This window comes from Sapajus apella, unplaced genomic scaffold (genome assembly GCF_009761245.1).
Source record: "Sapajus apella isolate SASKATOON/1434 unplaced genomic scaffold, GSC_monkey_1.0 scaffold29, whole genome shotgun sequence".
NCBI classification, from domain to species: Eukaryota; Metazoa; Chordata; class Mammalia; order Primates; family Cebidae; genus Sapajus; species Sapajus apella.
The window spans coordinates 7,314,956-7,333,753 of NW_022436969.1; the positions used below are offsets into that span (position 1 = coordinate 7,314,956).

The following is an 18,798-nucleotide window of genomic DNA, read 5'->3' on the forward strand; positions in this document are numbered from 1 at the left end:
ACTTTAGAAAATAATGCTTTATTTTGTCTAAATATCAAGATTAATTAAAAAAAAATCTTGGCCTGTTGGGCAGAAATTATAATTCTCAGCAGGCCTTAGAGGAATGATGTTCAGTGAATGTACTTCCTTCTATAATTTACATAGTAGCTCTAAATAAATACATCTAATTTGACCACATGAATTATTTTGGTAGAACAGCCAGATAATTTACTTAAAAAATCAATTCTAGAAGTTGACTGTGTATTAATTGTGGATTGGCAATTGTTTGGGCAATTGTCAAGTATTATCACAATTAGTTAAATCACTTATTATAGACATAACGTGATATAAAGATTCTCACATGGCACTTTTTCTATTGTGGAGACTCTCTTGTAGTTAGTAATTTGGAAAAGAGTGGCAATGCAATAAAATCTTAGCTTAATAGTAGTGAAAAATAAATTCTCTGATTTGTAGGAATTGGTAATGCTTCTCTTAGAATATAATGCTGATGCTACTGTTGTTAATGGGAGTGGACAGACAGCTAAAGAAGTTACTCATGCCGAAGAAATCAGAAGCATGCTTGAAGGTAAATATCATGGATGTGTACATAAACAGCATTTACTTTCATTGTGACCAAGGTTGTTCAGATTATGACTAAAAATGGCTTCTGAGAAAGAGGACAAAATAGAGGATAACCAGCCGATGCTCTAATGGTAATGCGATCTGGGAGTCACTGATAAGACACATAAGCACCTATATGATAGTTTCTTCCCTTAAAATGTTTAAACTCTTAATTTGTACAAAATTATGGCAAGTTTTAAAAATCTGTTTTTCAGGCTGGGTGCGGTGGCTCACACCTGTAACTTTAGCATTTTAGGAGACTGAGGGAAGAGGATCCCTTGAGGTTGGGTGTTTGAGACTAGCCTGGGCAACGTAGTGAAACTCCCACCTCTATAAAAAATATTAAAAAATTAAAAATTAGGTGGATGTGGTGGTGTGCACCTGTAGTCTCAGCTACTTGGGAGGCTGAGGCAGGAGGATCATTTGAGCCTAGGAGCTTGAGGCTGCAATGAGCCCTGATTATGCTATTGTACTCCGGTTCAGGCAACAGAATGAGACCCCCCACCCTGCCAATCTGTATTTTTGTGTCTCAGAAAATATCTGTTTTTCAAATACTCAACAAAATTAAAAGTAGAAAAATAAAGACATAGGGAATATGGCTAATAGGCTGATGACCTATAACAAGGAATACAGAAGTGCCAGACAATAAGAGGTGTCAGTGCAAGCTGTAAGAGGTATTGCTTTTGAGAGTCGCTTATGTTGGGGAAGATAGCTCTGGCTGGCTCAGTTTTCTTTTCACCCAGGCTGGAATGCAGTGGCATCATCTCGGTTCACTGCAACCTCTGCCTCCTGGGTTCAAGCTATTCTCCTGCCTCAGCCTCCTGAGTAACTGGGATTACAGGTGCATGCCACCATGCCTGGGTAATTTTTTGTATTTTTAGTAGAGATGGCATTTCACCATGTTGGTCAGGCTGGTCTTGAACTCCTGACCTCAAGTGATCCACCCACTTTGGACTTCCAAAGTGCTGGAATTGCAGGCGAGAGCCATTGCGCCTGTCTCTCTCTCTCTTTTTTTTTTTTTTTTTTTTTTTTTTTTTTTTTTTTTTTTTTTTTTTAGAGATGGGAGTCTCACTATGTTGCCCAGGCTGGTCTTGAACTTTTGGCCTCAAGTGATCCTCCCATCTTGGCCTCCCAAAGTGCTAGGATTACAGATGTGAGACACTGTGTCTGGCCTTCTCAGTTTTCTTGAGGACTTCATTGCAGTATAGCAGGCAACAGTAATTTCTTGATGGCTGAGCTTCATTGTTATGAATGTCAAAGAGTAATTTACATTTAAGAAACCACGAGTCTGCAATAACTCAGACTTTCGCTAAAGTAATTAAAAACAAAAACGTTTTGGTACTTGGAGACTCTCATACAAAAGGAGCTTCCTTTGAATGGCCAGGGCTTTGCTATAATTATTTTTTAGTAGTTTCTCTAATGTCAAGAAGAGATCTTTAATTTTCTACTAAATGAGTAAAGATACTGAATTAGAGTTGCAATTTCACACATACCCTTTGTTTCTTTCCTTTGGAATTTGGAGAAAGACAATATAATTTTGTACTTAGAGGATGTTGATTTCTTCATTTAAAATTTTCCATATTTTTATCTATGTAAAAACCAAGATCCTGCTGTTTATCACCCCAATTAGTCTTTAGAGCTAAAATCTTCTCACTCATTATGTAGTTAAAAAGAAAACACAATGTCTACTTGTCGGACTTCTTAAGGTCAGTGTCTTAACTTGTTTCTGCATTCATAATGAGCCCTCTCCTTGTCAATGAACAAGCAAATTAACAGGTAGCATCTTCTGTCAGACACTGTGTTACATGAATTTAGGAACACATATTAGCTGTGGTTCCTGCTCTTTAATTATTTGTGACCTAATAGGGAGGATGAGGTACTGTCTTTGATTAGGTCCTGTCATTTAAATTATAACAAGAAGAGAACCCAGAACTAAGGTTTTCCTGACAGACTGGAATGTTAGGTTAGCCTGACAAGTTGACATTTAATAAGGGCAGTTGTAAAGACATGCTCTAAGACATTTCAAAACCCAAACTGCATGAGGAAAAGGGCTTAATTGACTTTATAGGTAATATGACTTGTCAGCTGATGTGGTCTTAGCCTGGGAAATAGAAGTAGAGACGTAATTGAGTGATTCTGCTCTAATGAGAGCACCTTACCCACATAATATAATTTGTGGATACAGTGTTAAATGGATTATTGACAGACTACAGGAAGTACCTTGAGTAACCCACCATAAGTAGACCATAAGTAGACTTCAAGAATGATGGAGGAGGTAGATGACAGGTCAGGGTGATACACGCAGTAGTGGAGGGATGTACGAGAGGTATAGGAGATGTCACTGTTCTGAAAGAGTTCATAGTTCAGCAGCCATAGAACCAGTGGGAGGAAAGATTGAAGACAGTGCCTCCCAGCAGCCCTGAACAGTCTACAGAGAGGCTTGGCTGCCTTCTGAAGTAGAGAGTCTGGGTGTGAAAATAAAAATGTAGGAAAAGAAGATAATGGTATATAGCAATGTTAGTCATTTCTTTTTGTTTTGAGATGGAGTCTTGATCTGTTGCCTAGGCTGGAGTGCAGTGGTGCAACCTCGGCTCACTACATCCTCCGCCTCTTGTGTTCAAGCGATTCTCCCTCCTCAGCCTCCCAAGTAGCTGGGACTACAGATACCTGCCACCACACCGGCTACTTTTTGTATTTTTAGTAGAGACAGGTTTCACCATGTTTGTCAGGATAGCCTCGATCTTCTGACCTCATGATCCACCCATCTCGGCCTCCCAAAGTGCTGGGATTACAGGTGTGAGCCACTGCACCCAGCCTAGTTATTTCATAAGACAAAGGTAAACTGGTTTCAGCAATTCCTGGATTCAATATATGTGTTACCTGTAGTTTAAATGTAATGGTATGTGTAGAGTCTTAAACAGCATTTAGCACATAGTAATTACTATTTCCCCAGTCACCTGGCTCCCCCACCTGCTTCTCTGTCCATGACTTGACTTTAGCCAGGATGAGCTAGAAAACCTTTTATAGTTCCTCCTTTGCAGCCTTTGCACAGGACATTGTAGATGTATATGTAGTGGGATCATCAAGCCTTTCTCTGAAATTACTTCCTTTCTATAAACTAAAATATAGAATTCAGATCTAACAGAAATTAGATCTTACTTACATATTCCAATCTCTTACACAAATTGGATTACCAGTTGCTGTTTTCCTAGAAGCATGACTTCAGAGGAAGCGTAGTGATAAGAGCATGGACTCTGGAACTAGCCTGCTTAGAGTTCACATCCCAGTTCCTCCACTTCTGGTTGTATGACCTTGGTTAAATTCCATAACCTCTTGGTGCCTCAGTTCCTTTGTCCGTAAAAATCAATGTAATAACACCAACCTCAGAGTAGTTAATGAGAATTTAATGAGTTAATATTTTTAAGGAGCTTTAAATAGCACTTGGCATGTAGTAAGTGCTAAGGTTTTGTTAAAGAAATAAAAATAGACTGAACAAGGTGGCTTATGCCTGTAATCCCAGCACTTTGAAAAGTCAGTGCAGGAAGATTGCTTGAGGCCAGCAGTTTGAGACCAGCCTGGGCAACATAGTAAGACCTCCATCTCTACAAAAAATAAAAGTGTGGTGGGGCACACCTGTGGTCCCAGCTACTTGGGAGGCTGAGGCAGGAGAATTGTATGAGCCCAGGAGTTTGATGCTGCAGTGAGCTATGATCATGCCACTGCACTCCAGCCTGGGTGATAGAGTGAGTCCTTAGCTCAACATACATACATACATTTATTTTACATTTGTATGTAGCAGTTTATAATTGATGTGTCTGCATATATTTATATGACGTGTATGTCTTTCTATCAGTGCTATTTCTTATTGTTATTTTTCACATTCTAAGGTTCTGGAAGGTATGAACCTCACTTATCTACCTTTCCAAGGCAGATATGTAATAGTATTTCAGTATGTAAAAGTAATCCGTAATTAGTTTTGATGGTTATTGTCGTGAGTAAAATACTTAAAGACTTCTGAATTAAAAACTCAAATTCATCCAAACCTGAAGTGAATGGAACTCTATAATCTGAATTGTAAGGTAATAACAATAAATTTTAACTGAATTTGAATTACAATCCAAAACATTTTGATTTTTCTCATCGTGGTCACTTTATAATGAATTTGTAATTGGATCCTGACTAGCAATGGGGTAATAAGCACTTTTCTTTTGCAGCTGTAGAAAGGACCCAACAAAGAAAGCTTGAAGAATTACTTTTAGCAGCAGCAAGAGAAGGCAGAACCACAGAACTCACAGCTCTGGTAACACAAACAAACACAAAAAGACAAAAAGCATTTTTTCCTTACACTTCAGGAAAATTTTTACTTAATGTTAAGTACATAATTTAGTTGAATTGTGGAACACCAAACTCCAGAGATCATAATAATAGAACCAAAGTTCCTAAATATCTAAAAACACTTACCATGGTGACAGTTTAAGCAGGACACATTTTAAATGGTATTTTTTTTTCTTTCTGAATTTCTGATTTATACCTGCCCCAATCCCCCTGAAAACCTGACGGATAAGAATTTGACTTTTCATAGCAAATAGTGTAAGAACAACGTGTACACGCGCGCGCATGCGCACACACACACACACACACAGAGTTATTTGTGATTAAGCCAATTGAAACAATAAATAGGACCCTATAAAGGAATAAGTTTTTCTAGTTTTACTCAACAGTAGTTTCTGGGAGGAATGCTACACTTGGAAGGTACCATGCAAAGAAGGAACAGTATTTTGGAACATTTATACCACATTAGACTAAAAGATTTGCCTGGTTTTTTTTGCCCCTTAGAAGCCCTACTTTCCAGTTTTCATTCCTGCACAGTCTCATTAAACATGAAACTCTAAATTTGTTCTGAATGCATGACTGAAGCACTGCCATTTGCTTTAAAGTTATTTTGGCTCATTCGAAAAGGCCTCTTTGGTTTCTAAGTATAGGGCCTAAAACGGTTTTTAAATTTTGTGAAGTGGAGGCTATATAAAGAAGTGTCTAAAGCAATAAGTTGGGAACAACAAATTCAGTAGAACCTTGACATTTACACATTTAACATTGATGGTTTTAACTCTCCTGAAAGACTGGCAGACTGATTTGGACTTCTGCTGTCACAAGTGCGAATTGCAAGGTTGGTAGGGGCAAGTAAATGGTTGTGAAATCTTAATGTCTGGGGTGTGTGAGATGGTGCTGGCACGGTGCAGAGTGTCTGTTGTCAGAGGAGTGTGAGACCTGGACACAGGACTGAGATCTATCTCAGGGCATCTGAGAATAAGCATGGGAGTGGCAGGATTGGCTAGTTTAGTGAGCAAGAAACCACTAACAGCCTAGATGCCAAGGGCCCTGGCTGTTCTTCAGGCTCTGCTGATACACCTTCCTGTGAATTATGAGAGAAAGTCTATCTTTGATATATAATTCTGCATTGCATTTTTTAAAATTGTTAGCTCAACAGGCCCAATCCTCCTGATGTTAACTGTTCGGATCAGTTAGGAAATACTCCCTTGCATTGTGCAGCCTACCGAGCCCATAAACAGTGTGCCTTAAAGCTTTTAAGAAGTGGAGCAGACCCCAATCTGAAGAACAAAAATGGTAAGCATGTTGGCGAAAACCATCATTGGCCATTTTGGAAACTATAAAATGAAGTCAATGCTATGTAAGATTGTTTTGTTTCAGTATCCAGCCTTTGTTAAACTGTATGGTTTCTATTTAGTTTTGGAGCCAAGGCATTCACACAAAAGAAAAAATAATGACAAAGATAGATCCTACCCTCAAAGTAAATATAAGTGCAGTTGATTCTTGTTATTTACAGTAGCTGTGTTCTATAAAGTTGCCACCAGCACTAAATTAGGGAACGCTGAACTGTTGTTCCTAGGGGAAAATACAGGGTTAGGTTCCTGCAAGCCTCGGGTCATGACATTTTCATGAACTGATCATTATGCAACCTTGTTTGTTTTTGCTGTTTCTATTTAATACATACTGTTTACTCATTCACATTGAACTCATAGCCAACAGCATCATAGCTCATGCCTGAGTAAAGTTTTCTCCGTAAGGCACATCACAGCCTTTTGCACTGAGGTACATTAGACAGCTCTTCAGCACAATGCTTGGGGCCACTTTTTTTTTTTTTTTTTTTGAGACAGAGTCTCACTCTGTCGCCCAGGATGATATACAGCGGTGCGATCTTGGCTCACTGCATCTCCTCCTCCTGGATTCTAGCGATTCTCCTGCCTCAGCCTCCTGAGTAACTGGGTCTATAGGCATGCACCACCATGCCCGGCTAATTTTTATTTTTATTTTTAGTAGAAATGGGGTTTCACTATGTTGGCCAGGCTGGTCTCGAACTCCTGACCTCAAATGATCCGCCTGCCTCGGCCTCCTAAAGTGCTAGGATTACAGGCATGAGCCACCGAGCCTGGCTGCTTGGCGCCATTTTAAACAACAAAGTCACCAACAAAAAACAAAAAAGGTAGAAAGTGTGACCCTAAATAGACAATGACAAGGACATTTGTTTATAGTAGGAGAGCTTCTAGAATGAAACCAGAAGGCTGGGCATCACCTTCTACCTCAGCTGAGAAAATGACACTGGGCAACCCACATTTTTCACCACTCTGGGCATGTTCATGAATGACTGAGAAACTACAGTGAATATTGACCTTGGGGTACCAGTGAATTTTAGCAATAGGCAAATTTGCAAATGTGGAATATGTAAATAATGAGTGTGACAATTTGAAAGAATCAGAAACCAGAAGAGAAGCTGTGAAAGGTGTCTTGGGTATTTAAAAGAAGAACATGCCATCAGGGCCTTTTCACACCGCTTTTTAGGATGCTTCCTGCATCCTAACCTAGCCTGGTACCAGCCTGGGTTAGGACTTGTCATGGGTCCCATAGGACCCTGTGTTCAACTCTGTCAGAGCCTAAATCACACCCCATGGTATTTGTTGGCTTATGTTGCTGTCTCCCATGAGACTGAACTCCTAAAGGCGGCCTCATACTTCATTGTCTGCTTTATCCAGCTCCTAGAGTAATGCATAGCATGTAATACCTGGGAAGGGCTGTGTGTTTGTTGAAGGTTTGGAGTCATTAGAAATAGTTTCATAAAGGAAAAGGTTCTTGATACAGATCCTGAAGTCCTAGCAGGATTTTTTAAAATGCCTTTATTTCTGGCAGCTGGGCGCCGTGGCTCACACCTGCAATCCTAACATTTTGGGAGGCTAAGGCAGGTAGATCACCTGAGGTCAGCAGTTCAAAACCAGCCTGGCCAACATGGTGAAACCCGTCTCTACTGAAAATACAAAAAGTTAGCTAGACATGGTGGCATGTGCCTATAATCCCAGCTACTCAGGAAGCTGAGGCAGGAGAATGGCTTGAACCTGGGAGGCAGAGGCTGTAGTGAGCTGAGATCATGCCATTGCACTCTGGCCTGGGCAACAAGAGGGAAATTCTGGCTCAAAAAAAAAAAAAAAATGTTTTTATCTCTAAATACTTCACTTTGTACCTTCATTACCATTATTATCTTTTTATCTTGAGCCCTTTTGTCTTGATAATAATGGTAGTTAATAATAATACCATTGTTATCTAGTAAGATTTTGATAAGCAGGAGTTTGGGAAAGGGTATTCTCAGCAGAGGGAAGATTATCAAAAAAGGTTAAGGTGAAAATTACAAGTCAGGTATAGGTGAAATCCCCAGTTTGCTGCATCCAAAGGCACATCCAGGGGTCATCCTAGAATGCAGGTTAGACTTGTACAGTAAGTAGGGCCATTGAAATGGTCTTCAGTGAGAGGTGATTAGGACCTGAACTTTTTTTCAAGGAGCCGGGTTACATTTAAGTACTGTTGTAGACCCACATAACCAATCAGGTTTGAGGAAAATAGTTTTGCCATCACAAGAGTTTAAGGTAAAAAAACACATTCAATTTAAAATTTATAGTGTCATTATAGGAGCTGTCAAATTAAGTTCCTTATGTAGAATAACAGTCTAGAAAAATGAGCTTACCACAATAAGATTTAGAAGATGCTTTCCTTGGTGAATTTGAGTTTTGAAGTTTAGAGACTTTTTTTATACAAAGATATTTTTGGAAGCAAAGGTAAATATTAACTATATGCTATTATAAATCATCACAAGGCAGGCAGTGTACCTATGTTAAATTTTATATATTCAATTAATATGTTTTATATATGTAATTAAAATAACTGGCATGTTATATCCATGAATAAGGCTAGCAGGACATACTTTTTTTTTTTTTTTTTTGAGACAGAGTCTCACTCTGTCACCCAGGGTGGTGTACAGTGACACAATCTTGGCTCACTGCAACCTCTACCTCCTGGGTTCAAGCGATTCTCCTGCCTCAGCCTCCCGAGCAGCTGGGATTACAGGCATGTGCCACCATACCCAGCTAATTTTTATATTTTCAGCAGAGACAGGGTTTTGCCATGTTGTCCAGGCTGGTCTTGAACTCCTGACCTCAGGTGACCCACCCTCCTCAGATTCCCGAAGTTCTAAGCTTACAGGTGGGAGCCACCTTGCCCAAACTCTTTTTAAAATTTTGTCCTGAGAGATGGGGTCTCATCCTTTGCCCAGGCTGGAGTGCAGTGGTGCGATCTTAGCTCACTGCATCCTCAAACTCTGAGCTCAAGTTACTGTTTTGCCTCAGCCTCCTAAGTAGCTGGGACCACAGATGCATGTCACTGTGTCTGGCTAGGACCTGAGCTTTACTGACATCAAAAGGAGTAGAAAGGAGAAAGAAAATTGATTAGACATCTCCTGGCTGAGTGGCTCTTATGCTCTAGACTCTCACTGTCTAATAGAAATGTGATGGGAGTCACGTGTGTAATTTTAAGTTTCTAGTAGACATGTTAAGAAAAGTGAAAAGTGAAATTAATTTTAATTATGTGATTTAAAGTGATATATCCAAATTGCCATTTCAACATATAATCAGTAAAAAATAATTATCAGTGAAATCTTACATTTCTTTTTTGGCACCAAGTCTTTGAAATCTGGTATATATTTCTGCACTTACAGCACGTCTCAATGTGGAGTAGCCACATTTCAAGTACCGGATAGCCGCGTGTGATTAGCGTCCACCATATTAGACAATGCAGCGCTACATGTATAACAAGCTGTCCCAGAGGCTCTCTGGTTCACTGTGCTGTCATCACCCTGCCTGTACTATTCTCTCTGCCAGAGCGCTCTTTTCTTTCTTATCCATCTGGTAAACCCTCGTCTTGCTTCAAGAGCTAGCTCAGCCTCTGCTTTCCCAGAGAGCCTTTCCCTGTATTCCTAAGAGAGATACAGGCTCTTGGAACAGGACAGAGTTCACATATCAACGCATTTAAGTATGGTCAATTTTCGACAGAGATGTGAAGGCAGTTAGTGGAAAAGGATAAACTAAAAGAGTTACAACAGCAAAAACTGACGTTAAAGTGTGATTTCTAGTCTCTTTACCAGTTTGCCAAACACTTCAGCAGTTTTTCTGCCTGGTGTTTTATAATGATTTTTCCTTCAAAATGTAGATTCAGAAGCAGCCAAATGAAATAAGAATTAATATAGTTCCATACAAGTATCAGTCTAAACTGAAAAAAACTTCCCTTGTAAATATTGAAAAGTTGATTTTTGGTATCAAATGTGTATTTACTCTACAGTTTATATTAGCAACCAAAGTTGAATATTCTTGTTAAAGCTATTAAATTGTTTTTGACAAAAGTCAGAATGGAATCTTCTGAAAAAGAATAATTAAAAAAAAAAAAATCAGGCCAGGCGTGGTGGCTTACACCTCCAATCCCAGTACTTTGGGAGGTAGATAATTTGAGGTCAGGAGATCGAGACCAGCCTGACCAACATGATGAAACCCTGTCTCTACTAAAATATAAAAATTAGCCGGCATGGCGGCAGGCGCCTGTACTCCCAGCTACTTGGGAGGCTGAGGCAGGAGAACACTTGAACCCAGGAGGTGGAAGTTGCAGTGAGTGGAGATCGCGCCATTGCACTCCAGCCAAGGCAACAGAGTGAGACTCCCTCTTAAAAAAAAATCAGTCAGTCAAAGGCTGGGTGTGGTGGCTCATTCCTGTAATCCCAGTACTTTGGCAGGCCAAGGGGGGTGGATCACTTGAGGTCAGGAGTTTGAGACCAACGTGGTAAAATCTTGTCTTTACTAAAAACACAAAATTAGCCAGGCGTGGTGGAGCGCACCTGTAATCCTAGTTACTTAGAAGGCTGAGGCAGGAGAATCGCTTGAATCCAGGATGTGAAGGTTGAAGTGGGCCAAGATCGTGCCACTGCACTCCAGCCTGGGCAGCAGAGCGAGACTCCATCTCCAAAAAAGAAAAAAGAAAAATCATAAGAGCAACATTTGCATTATAGAAAGTTGTAAAAGTAGAGAAAAAACACAGATTAACCAAGCGTAACCACAGTTACTTTGGCAACCTTCTAATCTATTTTCATGCCTATTTTAGAACATTTAAAAAAATTGGAGTTGCAGTGAAGCAAACAAAAGTACTAGGAAAGTGTATAATCATCTGTATCCCAAACGTCCAGACTTAGCTCTTAGTTGTTAGTGTTTTAGTTTTAGTTGTTAACGTTCCATAGTAACATATATTTTAAAAAAGTTTTAAGTAACAGATAGTACCTCAAGAATGTAAGCAAAAGAAAAGTTATATATTACTCATGTACAAATACACAGGCATCTCATGATCTTCCAAAGCGGGAGATGGCGTTAGGCATCAGATGGGATGGAATTGGGAACCAGAAAACTGTTAGGGACCAAGGTGGCTGCCTTGTGTGTGTCCGTCTCTCACTGCATGATCTGACCTTGTCTTCTAGCCGACTAGCCGTTTTGTTTTCCAGTATACATAATGGCAGATGGCTGCCCAGTGACTCCACTCAGGAGATCACAGTCTCTCAACCCCAGTGTTAAATTTCAGTGGGAGATAATGTTAGTACCTGCTTGTGTCAGGGGTCTGTGCCTAGTGCGGTCACTTGGGACTTTGGGGGTGGGACATATGGTACAGAGGTGGCTGCCAGGGCCGCCTCCTGGGAGTGTGGATAGGAACACAGGGTTGAATGGATGAGGACTGGCAGACACCTCAGAAAGTGAATCTTCATTTTAGTTGACAGGTTGTATGGAGTTGGCCTATTAAAATTCCACTCTGAATGAAGCATCAACAGTTTTCCATATCGTCCCTGGAAGCACAGTCATTATGGCTCACCTTATGGAAAATACTTCACGTGTATATAACAATTTTTTTCACCCAAAAGTCTAGTGATAGAAACAATTCTGTATAATTTTTTTATACAGTGAAAATTTCCTAGTCTTTTTATTTTTCTTTTTTAAAAAACAAGGAGCTGGTTACAGTGGCTCATGCCTGTAATCCCAGCAATTTGGGAGGCCAAGACAGGAGGATCGATTGAGCCCAGGAGTCTGGGCAACATAGTGAGACCCCATCTCTGCAAGAAAAATTAAAATTCAAGTTGAAAAATAACAAGGATATTTAAAATTTTTAATCAAATTGGTTAATTGATCTCTTTGATTTCTTCTGAGACTTCTGAGCTTAGGTGGAGATTTGGTAAATGTTTAATTCTGTTTCCTCCTAGTTTATCTCTAATCACATTCATTCAGCAATGCTGCCGTCCACTGTGTGCCAAGAACCGTCCTAGGTGCTGGAAACCCAACAGTGAACAGAGCCTGACAGTCCCCATGCTCTCTTGAGTTCATATTCTGGTGGGAGGACATAGACAAAAAATAAATTCATATACGAGCCACTATGCTCAGCTTCTTTTTGTAATTTTTATTGTTTTTCATTCACTCATCTGTCTCTTCTTTTGACAGTATTGCATTTTTAAAAACCTATTTTTTAGACAGTATTGAACTTTTAATGATTATAATGTTTTAATATCTGAGATTACCCCTTACTATTCTTTTTTAAGGACTTTGACATTCTTTTTTTTTGGAGATGGAGTTTCGCTCTTGTTACCCAGGCTGGAGTGCAATGGCGCGATCTCGGCTCACCACAACCTCCGCCTCCTGGGTTCAAGCAATTCTCCTGCCTCAGCCTCCTGAGTAGCTGGGACTACAGGCACGCGCCACCATGCCCAGCTAATTTTTTGTAGTTTTAGTAGAGACGGGGTTTCACCATGCTGACCAGGATGATCTCGATCTCTTGACCTTGTGATCCACCCGCCTTGGCCTCCCAAAGTGCTGGGATTACAGGCTTAAGCCACCGCGCCCGGCCAACTTTGACATTATTATCTGTTTATTCTTCCAGATGGCATTTAAAAAATATTTTTAGGTTCCTCATTGGGATTTAATTGAAATTACCTTCTTTGTAAATTAATTTAAGGAGAATTAGCATCTTATATTTATTCATTTAATTGATTGATTGATTGATTGAGATGGAGTTTTGCTTTTCCTGCCCAGGCTGGAGTGATCTTGGCTCACTGCAACCTCTGCCTCTCAGGTTCAAGCGATCCTCCTGCCTCACCCTCCTGAGTAGCTGGGATTACAGGTGTGTACCAACACACCTGGCTAATTTTGTATTTTAGTAGAGATGGGGTTTCTCCATGTTGGTCAGGGTGGTCTCGAACTCCTGACCTCAGGTGATCTGCCTACCTCGACCTTTCAACGTACTGAGATTATAGGCGTGAGCTACCATGGCTGGCCAGAATTGGCATCTTTATTGAGTTTTTGCACTAAGGGACAAATCTGTGTCAGGCAAACTTTTAAATATTACATCATTCCTGTTTTTCACTTTATTTTGTTGTGGTTGGTAAAAGAGGTAGTGCATTTTTTAACTGGTAATGGAACCCATCTAGATTCCATCTAGGAGGCTATTTCATTCAATTCAAAAGCATTTTATTGAATTTTTACTGTGTGCCAGGCATTTTAACATTGAATCCAGAAATGAGATCTCTGTCCTGGAATTTCATCTAGTTGGCAGGAACTCAGAATTTATTTTTGGTATTAGGGCAGAATTCTATGAAAGAAATCATAGTGTTGTCTTTCTCTCTGTCTAAAGAAATAATTTCTCAAAAGTGCCCTGTAGGTAGAATGAAAATAACACAGAATTGGCAGACCTTTATAAGACATTTTCCTATGTGCTAGGCAGAAAAACTAAACTGATTATTAATTTTTCAGTTAATGTTTAAAAAAGTTTTTAAAGAAGTAATGTATCACCAGCCTCAGGTTCCCCATCAACAGCTCTATAAATCTTCCTCCAAGGCCAGGTACAGTGCCTCATGCCTGTAATCCCAGTACTTTGGGAGCCTGAGGTGGGCAGATCATGAGGTCAGGAGATTGAGACCATCCTGGCTAACACGGTGAAACCCCATCTCTACAAAAAATTAGCTGGGTGGTGGTGTGTGCCTGTAGTCCCAGCTACTCGAGAGGCTGAGGCAGGAGAATTACTTGAACCTGGGAGGCGGAGATTGCGCTGAGCCAAGATGGCACCACTGCACTCCAGCCTGGGTGACAGAGGAGACTCCATCTCAAAAAACAAAATAAAACAAAAAAACTCTTCTTGTAAAATAAACCTTAAAGCCACATGCTTCTCTCTATATTAAAAATGATCTCCGTTTTACTACTGACTTTCTAGTCCAAACCACCAGTATCTTTTACCTGCACTATTGCCATCTCTTTGCAGTTAGCCTCGCTGCATTTCTCTTGGCCACGTTTACAAGCCATATTGCACACAGCAGCCAGAGTGATCTTTAAAAAAAAAATCATGGAAATGATCAAAGCTTAAAAAATAAAATAGCATAATTAATTGATGTACTCATCACCCTCCTCCAGAGCTTAGCAGTAATGGCCACTCTTTATCTCTTCCCACTCCCTGAATTATTCTGAAGCAGTTCCAGATATTTTGCTATTTCTTTTTCTTTTTTTTATTAAAGTTGTTTTTCTTTTTTTACCCTCTCAACCCAAGTTTTCCCAATTCTGGGAAGAACTGGAAAGAGAAGGCCCGTCATGCCATTTTATCTGTACATCCCCAGTGCTCCTCAATTTACTCTGGGGCCATGTCCCCATAGACCCATTGTATGTTGAAAATACACTTAAGGCCAGGTGCAGTAGCTCACACCTGTAATCCCAGCACTCTAGGAGGCTGAGGCTGGTGGATCGCTTGAGCCTAGGAATTTGAGACCAACCTGGTGAAACCCCATTCCTACAAAAAATACAAAAATTAGCCAGGTGTGATGACACATGCCTGTAGTTCCAGCGACCAGGGAGGCTGAGGTAAGAGGATCGCTTGAGCCCAGGAGGTCGAGGCTGTGGTGAGCTGTGATCATGCCAGTGTACCCCAGCCTTGGTGACAGAGTGAGAGCTTGTCTTAAAAAAAAAAAAATGCACTTAATACCCTGATAAACTCATTGTAAAGTCAAAAAACATTAAGTTGAACTGTTGTATGGTGGGGAACATCTGTAGTTCAGTATATTAATAAAAAATAAGGGTACCTTTTAAGAAAAACTATAGGCATGTGATAGTTGCACAACTCTGTGCACCAATAAAAACCATTGAATTTCTGCAGTTTAAGTGAGTGAATTGTATGGTATGTTAATTTGTATCTCAATAAGGCTATTAAAAAACAAGCACAATAGCATTATCCTATTAATAATATTCTAGTAATTTATCAAAATCATGAAACTACCAAAGTTCATATTTCTCCAGTTATATTGTTTTAACACCTTGACAGAGGTTTTTTTTTTTTTTTTTTTTTTTTGAAATGAAGTTTCACTCTTGTTACTAAGGCTGAGTGCAATGCCGCTATCCCAGCTCACCACAACTTCCGCCTCCCAGGTTCAAGTGATTCTCCTGCCTCAGCCTCTCGAGTAGCTGGGATTACAGGCATGCGCCACCACGCCCAGCTAATATTGTATTTTTAGTAGAGATGGGGTTTCTCTGTGTTGGTCAGGTTGGTCTCGAACTCCCGACATCAGAGGATCCACCTGGCTCAGCCTCCCAAAGTGCTAGGATTACATGCGTGTGCCACCATGCTTGGCTTTGGCAGAATTTTAAACATGAGTCAGATCATGTTACTCTTTTACTTAAAACCCTTCAGTGGCTTTTCATCCTATTTAGAATAAAACTCAAAACTCCTGCTGGCTCACGAAAGTCTGGCCTGCAAGCCGCTTGTGTGATGTGTTTTCTGTGTGCCTCTCTGACTTTATCTCTTGCCTGCTGGGTTGTTTGTACCTCAGAGCCTTTGCATCAGCTGTTCTCCCTGCTAGAATGTCCTTCCCTGTATTTTTACAAGGCTGGATCCGTCTTTCCAACCTAAACATTCCTTCCTCAAAGAGGCCTTCCCTGATCAACCCCTTATGCTCCAATCTTAAGTGGTATCCCAGTCACTCTGTCAAATCATTTATTAAAAAAATCTTGGCATACCATGGTTCATTGTTTGCTAGATCTTTTAAAATTAATTTATCATCTGTCTGTCCCTCCTCCTGTGCTTTCCCATCCCCTCAGTATTTTTTCTGTTATGTTCACTGCTGAATTTTCAATGCCTAAAATAGTGATTGGTAGGTACATAACAGACCCTCATTAGGAGATATTCATAGAGAAAATTGGCAACACATACCAGGTGTTTGGTATTTATAAAAATATTATTTTAACAGCTCCCCTTTTTGTTTTTAGAGACACAGTCTCACTCTTGTCACCCAGTCTGGAGTGCAGTGGTAGCTGGGACTGTAGCCACATGCTACCATGCCTGGCTAATTAAAAAAATTTTTTTGTGGAGATGAGGTCTCACTATGTTACCCAGGCTGGTCTTAAGGCTCCTGGCCTCAAGTGATTCTTCCACCTTAGCCTCCCAAAGTGCTGGGATTATAGGTATGAGCCACTGCGCCTGGCATAAAAGGTTTTTTGATAGAATATATCACCTTACTGCATAAACAGTTCCAGAGTTCTAATCAATATGTTGTTTTGAAAGGACTGTTCTAACTTTTATAGATAGCTTTCATTTCTCTAATAATAAGCTATTTGAGGCTAGGAGATGGTTTGATTTATTTGTGGCGGTTGTTCCTGTTTTTGGTTGTTCCTTTTTTTTCTTTTAACCTTTTGTCCTTCGCTTAATGTCCTGCTCACTTCGGAACTCATTAAATAACTTCAATAAGACAAACTCCGTTTTTGTTGCTGTTTGGCAAAACATGAAATGTGCATGTGTAAGGTTGGAAAAATTACAGTGATAACTTGCTGGCTTCATTCTTCATTGTCACCTTTTTCTTTTGTCCTCAATTGTGAACCATCACACCCTCAGCTTGTGAGCCATCTCTACTACCTGTTCTGCAGCGAGGTGGCTGAAGAGGGGCTGTGGTCGGCTAAATAGTGGACCCCAAATTTGTGATTAGTTAGGCATCTTGAAATAAGGGGAAATCCTGAATTATTCAGGTAGACCTATGTAACTGCAAGGCTCTTTATAGGAGGGAGGCCTATAGAGAGAGAAAACAATGCTGGAAGCAGAGGTTGGAATGATACGCTTTGGAGATGGAGGAAGAAACCCCAAGTCAAGTCATGTAGGTGGCCACTAGAAGCAGAAAAGGTGGAAGGGCACGGTGGCTCACGCCTGTAATCCCAGCACTTTGGGAGGCCGAGGTGGATGGATCACAAGGTCAAGAGATCGAGACCATCCTGACCAACATGGTGAAACCCCGTCTCTACTAAAAAAATACAAAAATTAGCTGGGTGTGGTGGTGCATGTCTGTAGTCCCAGCTATTCGGGAGGCTGAGGCAGAAAAATCACTTGAACCGGGAGGCGGAGGCTGTGGTGAGCCGAGACTGCGCCACTGCACTCCAGCCTGGTGTCAGAGCGAGACTGTCTCAAAAAAAAAAAAAAAAAGGAAACGACAAGGAAGTATCTCCCTTAGAACCTCCAGAAGGAATGCAGCTGTGTCCACATGTTGATTTTCAGTCCAGTGAAACTGATTTCAGACTTCTGACCTCTGAAACTGTAAGATAATAAATTTGTATTGTTTAAGCCACGAATTTGTGAGTTTGTGATAATTTGTTACAGCAATCATAGAAAACTCATAGGGCATTTTAAGACAAGAAAGCTTGAATGGTCACGGAACCTGTAGGAGTGTTGTGAGGTTAATCTGATTTGCTGGCTTAATAGTTACTGACCAAAAGGGAGACTGTAGAGAATTGAGATGGCACCTCTCTCTGGTAGGTAATTTTGGAGGAAAAGAAAAAGATGTAGGTGATAGAAAAAGGAAGGAATATTATATGCTGCCATTGAAGCATTGATTTTTATAGCACATTTAAGCCGTTGATGGCTTCTTCTTTTTTTTTTTTTTTTTTTTTTTTATTTTGCACAGATCAGAAACCTCTTGACCTTGCCCAGGGTGCTGAAATGAAACACATTCTTGTTGGTAATAAGGTACAGAGTAATGAATTAAATTTATCTAATAATTTTTTGAAAAAAATTTTGAATGTTTGAAATATGTAGATGCATTTTTCATGAAAACCGTTTTTAACAGGTCATCTACAAAGCATTGAGACGATATGAAGGCCCTCTCTGGAAGGTAGGTTGGGGTGGTTTTTAAATTATATAACTGTAAAAAATAATTCTCAGGTGCTCTGTTTCTCTTGAAGATTTTCAAAAAATCATTTCTGAAGTATATGTGATTTAATCACTCTTGGATCTTATAATGTAAACCACTTTTATACTACCAGATTTCAAGATGCTTCCACTGGTTGTAGCAGTTACTTTTCTGTGTGTTGATGGTCACTCTTAGGTGTTTTTTTGGTGCTGATGAGTCACTTTTAGGTGACTTAAGTTTTTATGGAAAGGAGTGTGGGAAAATACAGTTTTTTCTTACTAGATCAAAGAATTACAGTATTATTGTTATGAACATCAAACCATGGAAGACTTAGAAGAAAATTAAGATTTGAATTATCACATGGTACATATATAAAATTCTTCTGGTCCTAAAATGTTCTACATTGTGGAGAATCCTGTTCTCTAGAATTAACCATGTAAGAGCACATAATTTTTTTTGCATTTGCAAGCAGTCCCTCTATCTATTTATGTACTTGTATGCTTATATTATACAAAATAAATGTAGGATAATTTTCTTTTTTAGACACTCATTCATGACTTTGAGGAAATTGTCTTTGAAGCCCACAACTGGTATATTTTCTGTAAATAATCCCTGAACAGTTTTGTCAGAACCATAAA

The 18,798-nt window shown here is 39.8% G+C and overlaps 1 protein-coding gene across 3 annotated transcripts in view; it reads left to right on the forward strand.

Annotated features, from left to right (window-relative positions):
• Nucleotides 1-18,798, forward strand: part of OSBPL1A (oxysterol binding protein like 1A) — a 235,739-nt gene that overhangs the window by 59,591 nt on the left and 157,350 nt on the right. For 2 of the 3 annotated variants that reach the window (XM_032293166.1, XM_032293167.1), the window contains exons 5-9: nt 454-565; nt 4,815-4,900; nt 6,081-6,225; nt 17,936-17,997; nt 18,098-18,142. In XM_032293166.1, coding sequence (XP_032149057.1) covers nt 454-565; nt 4,815-4,900; nt 6,081-6,225; nt 17,936-17,997; nt 18,098-18,142 — 450 coding nt within the window. The remainder of the gene's footprint in view (nt 1-453; nt 566-4,814; nt 4,901-6,080; nt 6,226-17,935; nt 17,998-18,097; nt 18,143-18,798) is intronic. The other variant, XM_032293168.1, reaches the window with a different exon arrangement.